The sequence below is a fragment of the Plectrocnemia conspersa genome, unplaced genomic scaffold (assembly GCF_051122295.1).
Source record: "Plectrocnemia conspersa isolate PC_06_02 unplaced genomic scaffold, ASM5112229v1 ptg000012l, whole genome shotgun sequence".
NCBI classification, from domain to species: domain Eukaryota; kingdom Metazoa; phylum Arthropoda; class Insecta; order Trichoptera; family Polycentropodidae; genus Plectrocnemia; species Plectrocnemia conspersa.
In genome coordinates this window covers 20037567-20050129 of record NW_028277176.1, presented here as the reverse complement: position 1 = coordinate 20050129, position 12563 = coordinate 20037567, and the positions used below count along the sequence as shown (strand labels likewise).

Below are 12563 nucleotides of genomic sequence, written 5' to 3'. Positions count from 1 at the left end.
GTTATAAATCGCAACTGTCCTAATATGAAAATATTGATCGCTTTTAGCTGTGTCATTTTTAAATCTAAATATGTGTGTTTTTGACTTGTGACGATTCTTAAAAACTGACAATATGCACCGACTTTCGTATTTAAATGAAATATTGTGTAGTATTAATAATTACAAAATAAAATACCTAATTTATTTATTTCAAAATACCGCATTAAAATCCGTATAAGGAAGTTGTTTATTTATCGCGGGCAACATTGAGATCGGAACAATAACATATCAATACGGAGATGTCAAAGTGATAACCATTTCGCTTGCGAAACCTAGTATGACAAAATGAATAATGACAAAAATAATTTATCCAAAGACGTCCTCTCCAAACCGATTCCTAATCAGGTAGGGTATTATCATCTAAATATTTTAATATACTTTATATACGTACATGTATGTATATTCTTATCGTATAATTTATAAATTTAATCTGATCTACACCTTAGATGGATCTAATAGAATTGATCGGAGGGGACTGGTCTGTCGAATCGGGGGGTAAAATAACATCCATCCTGGCCATCAATCAACAAGGTACGATGTCTAGATCCAAAACCAACGCTTCCGGATCTGAAAGATTAAAATCTTTAAATCCCATCACCCATATGATCGCCGGCCCCGACAAACGCAGACCTTCACAGAAGAAAACCACCCAAAGCTGCAGAGCTACATCTGAAAAAGAAATTATCATACCCGTCGAAATGGAGCATGCGCCGACCGAAGTCGGTCAGCTCATCGGTAATAATAAATTATATTTTAATAACCGTTTTCTTCTCATCATAAAAGAGCTATCTTGTAAATAGCTCCTTCGACTCTGGCAACATGCGTGTGTTTATATTTAGTTAACCGGCTTTTATAAATAGATCTGTAGCACATATCGCATGTTTCTCTCATAATGGAAGATTATTATTCAAATTTGGAAGATTTGTCGATCGACGACATACCTATATTTGTGCTCGAATACGGAAAAGATGATAATGACGATAGTAACGTTCAATTCAAATATATATTCGGTGTATTGTTTATAAATACTGTATTCTCTAATGATAGATGTGCCGACTTCTGGCGATGATTCTCACAGAAATAATGCGTTCATTAACACCAAATCTTCTTCCTTGGCTTCTTCGATCGACGTCGACGTGCTGAATAATGAAATCGGAGTCGGGTCAATGGTAGAAGTTGTCAATGATGCTACTGCGCTGTATTATGGTGTCGTTCGTTGGATCGGATATATAAAAGGTTTCATTACACTCACAATTTCTATTATTTATGCATAAATTAATCTATATTTATAAATTTAAGATGTAATTTATGCTGGAATCGAGTTGGAAGAAGAGCAGCACGGTTTATTCGATGGTATGTACGGCGGAGAAAGATATTTTATTTGTCCACCCGAACGAGGATTGTTTGTTCCGTTGGCGTTGTGTAGAAAAGATAGTAGGTTTCAAGATATTGCTTCCACGCCACCTGCTGAAGCCGTCTGTATTGATTTTGGACAAGTTAGAACACATTATGTATAATTTATTACGGCATTTGGAATTGTTATAATGATTATATAATATTTTTAGGTGGAATGTCCTCCCGTCGTCGGTTCTATACCGCCGTTGAACCACACGACCGATTTGGAAGGGTTGTGTGGGAAATACAGAGGCATTCAAGGACATCATAACTCGTGCTATTTGGATGCCACTTTGTTTTCCATGTTTACTTTTACGAGTGTGTTCGATTCGCTGCTTTATAGACCGCCAGATTCTCAAGTATAACATTTTTTATTGTAATCTATTAATCAATGTCTGATTCTTTGTACTTTATTTTATAGGATTCTGTTCACTATGAAGAAGTTCAACGAGTGTTGAGAGAAGAAATTGTCAATCCTTTGAGGCAAAACATGTACGTCCGCGCAGATAGAGTTATGAAATTGAGAAAATTGTTAGAAAAACTTAGTTCGATATCAGGTTTAACGTCCGAAGAAAAGGTAATATGAGTTAATATGTATGTACAAGGGTGAGTCAAATAAAAACCTTAAATACTTATTAATTTTTGCTTCTTTGAATGGTCTAAAAGAGGCAAGATCCTGCGAGCGAATTTTGAACATTTGCGAACGTTAAACAATCAGTATGGGACTGGGCTTGTACTCAGAAGTACATGTCGCTTTGATTCATTTACAGGTTAAGGATGAATGTCATACTAGTTACCGTGTTTCCCGTGGACATGTGCTTCAAAATACCCTATGTTTATCCCAAAAAAATTTAGCATAATCTTTCCCATAGATGGTTTTACTTTTTCTATTGTTTCGAAATCTCTCTTGAAATCCAAAAACTTGCTCTAATGATTTTGTTTGTATCCTTGGTTAACAACCGACCATTTATAACTACTTGCAGGGCTTTTCAGAGAAAATGCGAGGCCCGTGGCAATTAATATTTTAGAGGTCCTTCAAAATTTAAAATAAAATTGTGGACAAGAAAATAAAGTCAATGATATTTCATTTTTTGGATTACATTTAATTATTTTACAGAAGCTTTGTGCGCTTTAACATTAGCAAATTCACTGATTATTTCAAAATAGTCTAAAATACGCGCTATCGAGTAATTAATGTTGAGTGTTGCTAGTCCATTTAATTGTTCCTGACGCGTTGTCGATCGTAGATAGTTTTTAATTCTGTCGATCAGTGGTCTGAATGGTGTTATCGATAAAGTTCAATGTTCTAAATAATATGAAGATATCTTGAGAGAAAAGACATTATTGCTATATTTTGAATTTTCATCACACTTTTAAGGTTTTCTTTTGACTCAAACTTTTACATATACAACTATATATTTTATTAATATATAAATCACAATGTATAATAGAAGTAGTACATAACACTTTATAGCAATTTTTTTTGCCATAAAGATAACTTGATTAACATGTAAAATTTCTCAATGATTTTGAAGTACTTACTTTTGCTATGATAATAAACGAATCTCTAAATTAAAATATAGTGACAGTTCCATCGCAATGTAAAAGATGAATGCTTCTCTCTTGATCAATTTTATATTGTTTAATTTAATTTTTTATTAACTTAAATTAAACATACAAAATATAACAGAATAAAATGCAGGCGAATTAGATACGAAAGATAGTTCTACATATAAGTCAAGTTATCTTATTTATTTCATTAATATTAAATACATTTCTAACTTGACTAAAAATATGTTTTAGGATCCTGAAGAATTTTTAAACAGTCTCGTAGCACAAATTTTACGCGCAGAGCCATTCTTAAAGTTAAACTCTGGGCAGGAAGCTTTTCATTATCAGCTCTTCGTGGAGAAAGATGAGAAGCTCATTTTTCCAAGCGTCCAACAGCTATTCGAACAAAGTTTTCTAACTTCAAACATTAAATTGAAAGAGGTGCCGGCGTGTTTAATCATTCAAATGCCGAGGTTTGGCAAATCTTACAAGATGTATCCGAGAATATTGCCTTCTCAATTGCTGGACGTAACAGACGTCATAGAAGATGGTATGTAGATACTTCATTCAAAAACTTCTTCACCATATCTCACATACATTTATTTATCTAAGAATATATTTTATAGTTCCCAGACAATGTACAGTTTGCGGCAAATTAGCATCTTACGAATGTAAAGAGTGTTTCGGACAATGCGGCGCCGGATTGGAGAGCACTGCGTTTTGCCAACCGTGCTTGGATACGGCGCACTCGCACGAAAAACGAATCAATCATAAGGTAGCCTTAGTTTGTTCATTGTAGATAATATTTTAAAGAATTGCTCACTTGATTAATATATTATTTTAGCCTACTATTTTATCCGTTCCGACTGATTTCACGATAATGGCTGAGCACTGTCCAGTTCCTCGTCTTTACATGGAACTCTTTGCCGTTGTATGCATTGAAACATCGCATTACGTAGCGTTCGTGAAGGCCGGCTCCGGTCACGAAGCTCCTTGGTGCTTCTTTGACTCGATGGCTGACAGGAAAGGCGAACAAAACGGATACAACATTCCAGAAATAGTGCTAGTCGAAGATATATCCGTGTGGTTGAGCGACGAAGGTGTTCGCGCTCTCCACGAAGCCGCGCCTAATGATAAAATGCTCCCGGAGCACGCAAAGCGACTGCTTTGCGATGCTTACATGTGCATGTATCAAAGTCCAGATGTTAGTATGTATAGATAAATATATGTATATTATTTTATGGTATTCAATGTCAAAGTATAATTGACATGTATTAATTTATTTTTTATTATTAGATTTTAAATACACGAGCCTTATGATATAAGTTCCATTATACTTTTCCTTTTATTTATTATAATATTAAAAATTGTTGATATTTTACATATTTATTAATGTATTGTGTAAATGTTATTTTAAAAGTATAGTATTCACTACTTTACTATATTATTGTTTGTTATATGAGAAGCTTAGCAAATGATTTGTCTATACTTTGTTTTTGTAGGATAGGCAAGTCAGATATACAGTAACTCATCAATTATTTCAATACACTAAATTGCACAGTAGACCACATGATTTATTGTTTTTCTTGTATTGATCACCTTTAAATTCTTAATATAAATTGTTTTCATAAAAACATTATACATAAACATTTTTTTAACGATAATAGAAAGGTTTAATAGTACTTTCTCTAAAACTGATTTTTATCTTAACCAATTCTATTTACAAATTATACCTGTAACTTTTAATTTTTTTAGTTTATTAAATAGCAATGCAAAAATTAACCAACAAATTATGTATTTTTTTAAATATACATATATTACAAATGCAATGTGCCTAGTATATAAATGCATTTGTAGTAATATATATTATACTTAAAAGTTACAATTATAACATTATATAATGTGAGTATATATTTTATTTTTAAAATTATAAAAATAAAGACGTTTTAAAGAAAAATATGTTTTGATATGTTTTATTAATATAAAAATAACAACTGGCCATTTTAACACATGTAGTAAAAAAGTTAAATTACACATGTACTTAACTTATGTTATAATATAAAAAAGCAATAATTCACAGCTCAAAATCATTTGATAACTAAATACAATAATAATTGTAAAAATTAAACATATCACATTGTTCCTCTACATTAGAATTCAGTTAATTTATTTATTACATTAATAATCATTCTAACAATTAACATGATATGAAAATACTACAGTATTGCATTTTACATTTAACTAATGTAATTTGTATCATTTCCCTAACATATTTGATTGTTATATTATTCAGATAATAAGCTAAAAAAGTATTTAACTATTTTGATCATTTTCCTAAGAGTATTTGATTATGTTTATAACTAACATATTTATTATTCCACAATATTTCCCTTATGAGATTTATTTAACATTGTTTAAAGGAGATTCTTTTCAGACTCGATTTAAACAAATGTAGGCTGTCATAATTCGTCGTTCTTTAGATTGGGGTTCTTCCTATGACATTCACATGGTTTGCTTTGGTCAGATTTATCAATTTTTTCCATATCATTACTAACTTCAATATTTTGCTTTACATGTTTGGGCCATTCCTAAAATAATTTTATAATAAAGTTAAACGAATAGCATTCAGTAATACATAATATCATTAAACATACTTGAAATGCGTTGGCATAATAACAAATTATATTTTGTGGCAGCAAATGAGTTCTAGCAAACTCTCTTCCGTTCTTAGCTATAAGTTTCGCTTCAGCGTCATTTTTCATAGCCCATTTTATTTTTTCAGTCAAATCAGACAAGTCCCTCTTGAAGTTTAAATAATGTACACCAGGCTCTATCTGATGGTAAAAATGCTCATAATACGGAGACTCTTGCTTTAAGACTAAAGAATCGCCAATGAGCAAATATGGAAATCTATAAGCTGCAACCGTTCCGTCTATGTTAATTTGATATTTATACTGAAATGAATAATACGTTAGAAGTATTTAAAATAAAAACAATAACATAAATATATGTACATACATTAAAAAAATCAAAAAACGAAATATGAGGTGCTTTAGGTCCATATTTTTGTTCTTCATTTCTAAAGAAGAAAAAGTTTGTCAACGATGCATTGTATATATCTGGCTCTTGTCTAGCAATGTCGATTAAATTAAGACGTTCCCTACAAGCGTCTCTACCGCGCCAAAAGGCTTTCGTTATCTTTTCATTCCATTTCTTTTTAATGTTGCCCTGCACCGATAGCATATCTAACATCACTCTAAAAATAAATTTATATTGTTAGTTTGGAAGATCGTCAAAACTTAATTTGCGACTTATTTGCGATAGTTGGTACAAAAACACATTTTATTCAACGTTTTAAATCAAATTTAGAATGTAATTTTATAATGATTGTTTTTTTTGTGTATTTACAATGGTAAAATCATTATAGGTCAAACTGATAAAATATAAATTTGTGTTTTAACAAGTTGAGACTATTTCAGGGCCAAATATTAGCAGAAAAATTTCAAAAGATCTTCAAGATAAGTTAGGGATTGATACACGTGTGTAAGAAAGCCGACAGATGGTGATGGAATGTAAGTAATAAAAATAGGACTTGAAATGTGTTTATTATCTAGAAACACAAAGGAGATGGAGAGGATATCCTTTTTACTATTTTAGTTAATATGTTTAATGTTTTGTTAATGTTAACATGTATAACATTTTTTTTTGTTTGAAGTTAGGATGACGAAATGCAAAAAATAGAGCGCAAGGATACTTTTATGATATTGAAAAAATGATAATTAAAAAACGAAAATACCTTCCCATATTTTCTAAAGTTGATTCAGTTAGATCATAAGTCGGAAGAACAATATCATAAGTTTCATCGCTTCCACACCATGAAAATACAGGCAGCAGCATATTGAACTTCTTCTCTGCCAACGGCCAATCGCCCAAATTGATGAGAAACGATTGATCGGGCAAAACTATTTTTCTCATCACCGAAGTCAGAATAGCATCAGAAAACATATTAAAGCCGACATGTTTCCCGTAACATTTTCTATACAGCTCGTTATTTTTTATTACATAGTTGCAATAGCTAGAAGTGCCCGGGTTAGTGAACAGCTTCTGCATATTATCCAAAACATCGACCATATTGACATTTTGAAAAGGTGTCATATCCTGCTGCACTTGCTTTATTCGTTTGTGGCAGCCATACTCGGAAGCCCATGTTGAATAGTCTTCTTCCGGACAGTCGCATTCTTCGTGATAAATTGGTCCTGTTAAGGATATAATTTTGTACGTGGTACATAATTATTAATTTATATATACAAGAATCAAAATAAAACCTTCAAAAAAATAAGGCGATTTTCCTATGTGCTGGTTTTTAAATAAAACTGATATTTGGAAGTTGTTGCATACATTATAGAGGCGATATCGAACAATAAAAATTCCATCTTTACGATCTAAGATCTCAATCCACGATCTGCAGAAACCGCTACCAGTAATGTCGACTTTGAGATCATCTTTAGTAATTAGGGAGCTGAAAACATTAAAATATGTAAATGAATATCATATAACAATATGACATTGATATTTAATTTGAAGTTATTTTTTATCATAATACTTCACAAGTGTCAACAAAACAAATATACCCTTACTCTGATTGAATGAAAAAATATCTAGCTGGTAACACAATTGTGTCAGGATGCAATCCTGGACCCCAAATTGATATATCGGCACATTGACAGAGACTCAAGATAGCAAATATAATAGTTATTAGGGGCGAGAACATCTTTTCGAACCCATATGCAACGATTAATGGTAAGATGTTCCACTGATAAGAAGTTTGACAGTAGTAACTAAAGAGTCACCAGCTACAAATAATATCTTGATATTCGCCATATATTAATTTTATCAGTTAACTTACATTACTAAAATTATGATTCATTCCATTTATTGTAACAAAGTTTTATTAATCTGACTATATGTAAATTGCCACTCTATTTATATTTTTCACCAATTGTATATGTTGAAAAGATAAAAAAAGTAAGACCCCACACGACCATTGAATAAAATTGTTTGATATTTACTTAAAACCAAATATACCACTTTATTAACCATCGCTGACAAACGTTTCTTAGCCCACGGGTCATTTTTATTTTGCAAACATTTGACTGAGAGGGGATAAGCAAAAGGTTAGGTAACCAAAAATTCAATTCTTATTACTGAAAAAGTTATTTATCTATACGAAGAAAATAAAGTCAAAATAATATTTAACTTCTAATTTAGCGACGGATAGTCAGGGCCGTAATCTGGGGGCAGGTAAAAGTATTTCCCCCCCCCCTTGAATTTAGCAAGAAAAATGCATGTCATTTAATTAAATACTATAAATCTTAGTAAAATAAAAATATTTTAAAAAAACTTGAAAAACCTTATGGGGCCAATATAGATTTGTTATGGCCAAAACTGGTCGGCGCTGAAGTAGCATTGTTGTGACGGTTTTCTCTCTCTCTACCGGCAAGTTTGTAAGGGTTCAGACGCGTGCCGTCGCGCGTCCGCCCCATTTTGTAATGTAAGCACCGTAACCGTCAATAAATATACTACTGCAGCGGCTCAATCTGTGTCTCATTGCCACCCGTCACCATCACAGCCCCTAAAATCTGAAATATAATTTTTAATTCTAAACCAAAACTTCTCATTCATTTTTACAAATTTTAAATTCTATATCATATCTGAATACATTTTCTCCGGTACATATATTTATTGCGGGATATATATTTCTACTAGCGAAAATATAATTTAACTGATAGGGAAATTATATGCTGCTCTAAGATGCTTATGAAACTCAATTTGACAGTTGCAAAACGTCCATTTGCTGTTCAAACCAAAACCTAACCTACAATAATGAACCAAACCGAACTTGTCCTAATGAAAGTACTAGAAAGAAGGAGAAGAAGTACAGACAGACGTCACATCTTGCATATTGCTCCATAGTTTGTCTGCAATTATATATTACACTATGTTTTAAAAATATGATAGCTATCCTCCGATATTAATATGGACTTCTGATATGAGAGTATTGGTGAAAGTATATTCAAATCGAATTTTGGTCGCCGTCGCAGTGGGAACGCTCGTGTAAATTTTTTGTTTAAAATCCATCACGTAAATTTTTCACCGAGAAGGTTAACGGAGAACAGTTTTTCGCGAAAGCAAAAAAGGTCTTCATGGAAATATTTGTTCAAAAATCATCTCAGAATTTTATAATGAGTACAATTATGTTCAAATACCATCTCAGATTGTTATTTCGTGGAATCAAGGAAATATAAATACTGTACTAAATATAATAAAATGGCACCCTTTTGCGTAATAAAATAGCGTAACAACTGGTGGCTTTTGAGTGTTGTTTGCTATTTAACAAGTACCCAAAAATTTAATTTCACTTAAAAATATATTCCGCATTTTAGGTTGATATTATTAATTAAAGTCAAGATTTCCTCTAATTTTTCGGTTTCACCATTTGCCAGCGGGATGTGACGGGTGGCAATTAAACACAGATTGAGCCACTGCTGTAGGTTTTTATTGAATTTTATTTAAATGGGCCCTACAACCTTAATACTACAATTCTAATGAAATACTAGTAAAAATAATAATTATTTATTAAAAGTATAATTATTTTCTTAGTGTTGACAATATAAATTTCACTATTAAAAGATTATGGTCATTTAATTAATTTTTAGGACTATTGTCAGTTCTGACATTTGCCCTTTTATAACCTATTTATCGTGTTGTTCTTCAAAAAATATATTTAACCATTACGCATTTACAATCTTATACTTTAAATGCAGTCAATAATGTATACATGCTTATTTTAATGATTAAATGTGAGTTGAATTAAAAATATTTAATTATGCCTGAACTTGTGGACGATTTTAAGCAAATTCCAAACGCAATCACAGAGTTTCCAAGTGAAATACCAATTTTGAATAAACCAAATTATTCACGAGTATTTTGTCAACATTTAAAAAACAATCGTCCGTGTATAATACGAGGTGCTACAGACGAATGGAAATCTAGCAAACAATGGGTAAAAGATGGTGCTCCAAATTTCAATTTTTTGAAAGAATGCTATGGCAATTCGATAGTTCCTACTGTCGAATATTATTCGCCAAACTGTGATAGAAAAACGACGATATTCAAAGATTATATTGAACTTTGGAAAGATCGTCACTATTCGGGTTCAAAAAATCTATTACCATATTTAAAAGATTGGCATTTAAGAAAACAGAACCCGGAAGATAAATTTTACATTGTGCCAGAATGTTTTTCTTCTGATTGGTTAAATGAGTATTCATTGGATAAGGAAATGGACGATTTTATGTTTGTTTATATGGGTCCAAAGGGATCGTGGTAAATATTTTCTGAATATTTATATATATTATACTTTAATTATTTGTGCCATATCGTAAATTATTATTTTAGGACACCCTTTCACATGGATGTGTATTCGTCGTTCAGTTGGTCAGCTAATATAATCGGAAGAAAAAGGTGGTTGTTGTTTCCACCCGGTGAAGAAAAGACGTTTATCAATTCACATGGAAATATGCCTGATAATATAGAACATCTTATCAGTAAAGATCAAAAATATTATGAATTAATTCAAGAAGCTGGAGAAGCAATTTTCGTTCCTTCGGGTTGGTTTCATCAAGTACAAAATTTGGAAGATACGATATCTATAAATCACAACTGGATCAACGGTTGCAACATTCGTTGGATGTGGAATGCCTTAAAAACGAATCTAGATTTGGTTGAAAAAGAAATATTAGAGTTTAGATATTCAGAAGGCTGGGAAGATCATTGTCAGTTGATGCTCCGTTCCTTATTTGGAATAAATTTGATTGAATTTATTGATTTTATGAAACACATTGCATTGAAAAGATTAAAATCGTTGAAATACAAATTTATTATAGAATTTGACGGTTGGATGTTTGGTAAAAATCATGTTTTGTTTGATTTGTATTCGATTTATGAATTGTTAACGGAGATAACATGTGACGAAAGATTTAATCAAATATTAAAAAGTACTGAACTTGATGTTCTCATCTGTGATATGAATAATGTTATTAACGGCTAGTATTATTATTCTGTTGAGTTTTAATAAATTAAATTTGATAACTTTTAATGTTGCGTTTTTTTAATATAAATAAGTATGCGTACATAAGTTGTGAACAAAAATCTACCACTTTCAAATTTGTTTTGTATTTGTTTTCTATTTGTCTAAACATTCTTCATACTAACGATATATATTTATCGTAGTTTTGCGTAAAAACTTATGTTATAAATCATATACATATAGTACAATCACTCCACCTTCTTTACCATTAAAATATTTAGATATAAGGATGTTCCTACCCTTGGTTCAGTCTATTACTTTTTATAGTAAATTTATCATAAAAGGCAAATAAATTAATTTTAAAATAAATTGATTTATATATTTTAGGTGCGTATATCTCGTAAATGCCCATTCAGGCAAATTATTTAATATGTTTTATTTTAATATTATAATTTACCGCTTTAATTTATTTTTATATTCACGAGATGGCAGATCTTGATTCAAATTTTGTAGTGTATAAGGTTGTGTCCAAAAATGCAATGAACTATGAAATATTTTTATAGTTTGAAATAAGTTATTTTCACACAATTGTTTTACATTAAAACTGAAAAAAACTTATCAAACCATTGCAATTTACCGAAATGAATACATCAGAATTGGTAACTTACGAACAACGTATATAAATTATCTTTAAACCGTCATAACAATTAGGTAGAATTTGCCGAAATACTACCGTCAGATTTAGGCTTCTTTTTGTGTTAACAAAATTCACAGTTAAAAAAATGACCTGCGTGAATGGATACCCAATAAAGTTTCTTTCAATTCTGAGCTTTGAACGAAATTCTTAATAAATGGATTGTTTATATTGTATCTCTCGTTGTAAAAAAGTTTTACTTCACGTTCCGAGCGCTTCCCAAGTCTTCGTGCTCTTGACAAATCTCCCTTTGGTAATGCCTTTATACGGCCCTGATGATGGGGAATATCAGTGGCTAACAAAATTAATAGTTCAACTCTAAATGGACTTAATTGATCATTTAATTAATAAAACGATTTAATCGATAATTCTAGGCATTTAACGAAATTTGTAATAAAACGATCGAATAGTATTTACGTGTACTTTTTAACGTGTCCTTAATTTGTAAAGTAAACGAACAAAACCTGTTACGACACACGTGTGTACTAAAAAGCAACTCAAGACTACATGGGCAACGGGAGATGTTCCAGATTTAGATCAAGTGCAAGAAACGTAAGCCATTAACCCATGCATTTATACATCGCCACGCTACACGTGTAAAACCAAATATATTTGATTTTAAGTACTTAACTTTCACGCGCCCATGCTGTAGCGCTTTGCCAGAGAATTTCGCAGGAGAGAGATGGGTGAGTATATCCCCTTTTCTCTCGCATGGATTCGCTTGTACGCGTGTGAAAGAAATGCACAAGTGCGTGTGACAGAGCGAGAGAGCTAGGGCAAGGTGTCTCATGCCCT

General features: G+C 31.5%; 3 protein-coding genes across 4 annotated transcripts; 2 read left to right on the top strand and 1 right to left on the bottom strand.

Moving 5' to 3' along the window:
• Positions 1 to 232: 232 nt before the first annotated feature.
• On the top strand, positions 233 to 4317 carry CYLD (ubiquitin carboxyl-terminal hydrolase CYLD). 2 transcript variants are annotated; one of them, XM_088199833.1, is made up of 9 exons: positions 233 to 384; positions 486 to 774; positions 1087 to 1275; positions 1339 to 1535; positions 1605 to 1793; positions 1856 to 2011; positions 3238 to 3535; positions 3612 to 3760; positions 3830 to 4317. In XM_088199833.1, exons 1-9 carry the CDS (start codon positions 325 to 327, stop codon positions 4205 to 4207), a joined length of 1905 nt encoding a protein of 634 aa, XP_088055959.1. In that variant the 5' UTR covers positions 233 to 324; the 3' UTR covers positions 4208 to 4317. The 2 variants fall into 2 exon arrangements, with proteins under 2 accessions (XP_088055959.1, XP_088055960.1); XM_088199834.1 differs by lacking the exons at positions 233 to 384; positions 486 to 774 and adding an exon at positions 836 to 1022.
• Positions 4318 to 4929: 612 nt separating this feature from the next.
• On the bottom strand, positions 4930 to 7846 carry LOC148228527 (protein O-glucosyltransferase 2-like). Its single transcript, XM_088199836.1, has 6 exons — positions 7623 to 7846; positions 7311 to 7504; positions 6782 to 7241; positions 6004 to 6241; positions 5640 to 5939; positions 4930 to 5573 (listed from the first exon to the last, which is right to left on the bottom strand). Exons 1-6 carry the CDS (start codon positions 7754 to 7756, stop codon positions 5445 to 5447), a joined length of 1455 nt encoding a protein of 484 aa, XP_088055962.1. The 5' UTR covers positions 7757 to 7846; the 3' UTR covers positions 4930 to 5444.
• A 1894-nt stretch (positions 7847 to 9740) lies between these two features.
• Positions 9741 to 11143, top strand: JMJD4 (jumonji domain containing 4). The gene is made up of 2 exons (XM_088199503.1): positions 9741 to 10371; positions 10444 to 11143. The coding sequence occupies exons 1-2, from the start codon at positions 9872 to 9874 to the stop codon at positions 11093 to 11095; spliced, it is 1152 nt and encodes a 383-aa protein (XP_088055629.1). The 5' UTR covers positions 9741 to 9871; the 3' UTR covers positions 11096 to 11143.
• The last annotated feature ends 1420 nt before the right edge of the window (positions 11144 to 12563 follow it).

Excerpts from the sequence above, each read along its gene's own strand:
- CYLD (XM_088199833.1), top strand. The coding sequence starts at position 325 with ATGAATAATGACAAAAATAATTTATCCAAAGACGTCCTCTCCAAACCG. Across the intron at positions 385-485 it reads CCAAACCGATTCCTAATCAG|ATGGATCTAATAGAATTGAT; the intron begins GTAGGGTATTAT and ends TCTACACCTTAG. Across the intron at positions 3,536-3,611 it reads AACAGACGTCATAGAAGATG|TTCCCAGACAATGTACAGTT; the intron begins GTATGTAGATAC and ends TATATTTTATAG.
- LOC148228527 (XM_088199836.1), bottom strand. The coding sequence starts at position 7,756 with ATGTTCTCGCCCCTAATAACTATTATATTTGCTATCTTGAGTCTCTGT. Across the intron at positions 7,242-7,310 it reads ATCGCCTTATTTTTTTGAAG|GACCAATTTATCACGAAGAA; the intron begins GTTTTATTTTGA and ends TATCCTTAACAG. Across the intron at positions 5,940-6,003 it reads CGTTTTTTGATTTTTTTAAT|TATAAATATCAAATTAACAT; the intron begins GTATGTACATAT and ends TATTCATTTCAG.
- JMJD4 (XM_088199503.1), top strand. The coding sequence starts at position 9,872 with ATGCCTGAACTTGTGGACGATTTTAAGCAAATTCCAAACGCAATCACA. Across the intron at positions 10,372-10,443 it reads ATGGGTCCAAAGGGATCGTG|GACACCCTTTCACATGGATG; the intron begins GTAAATATTTTC and ends TTATTATTTTAG.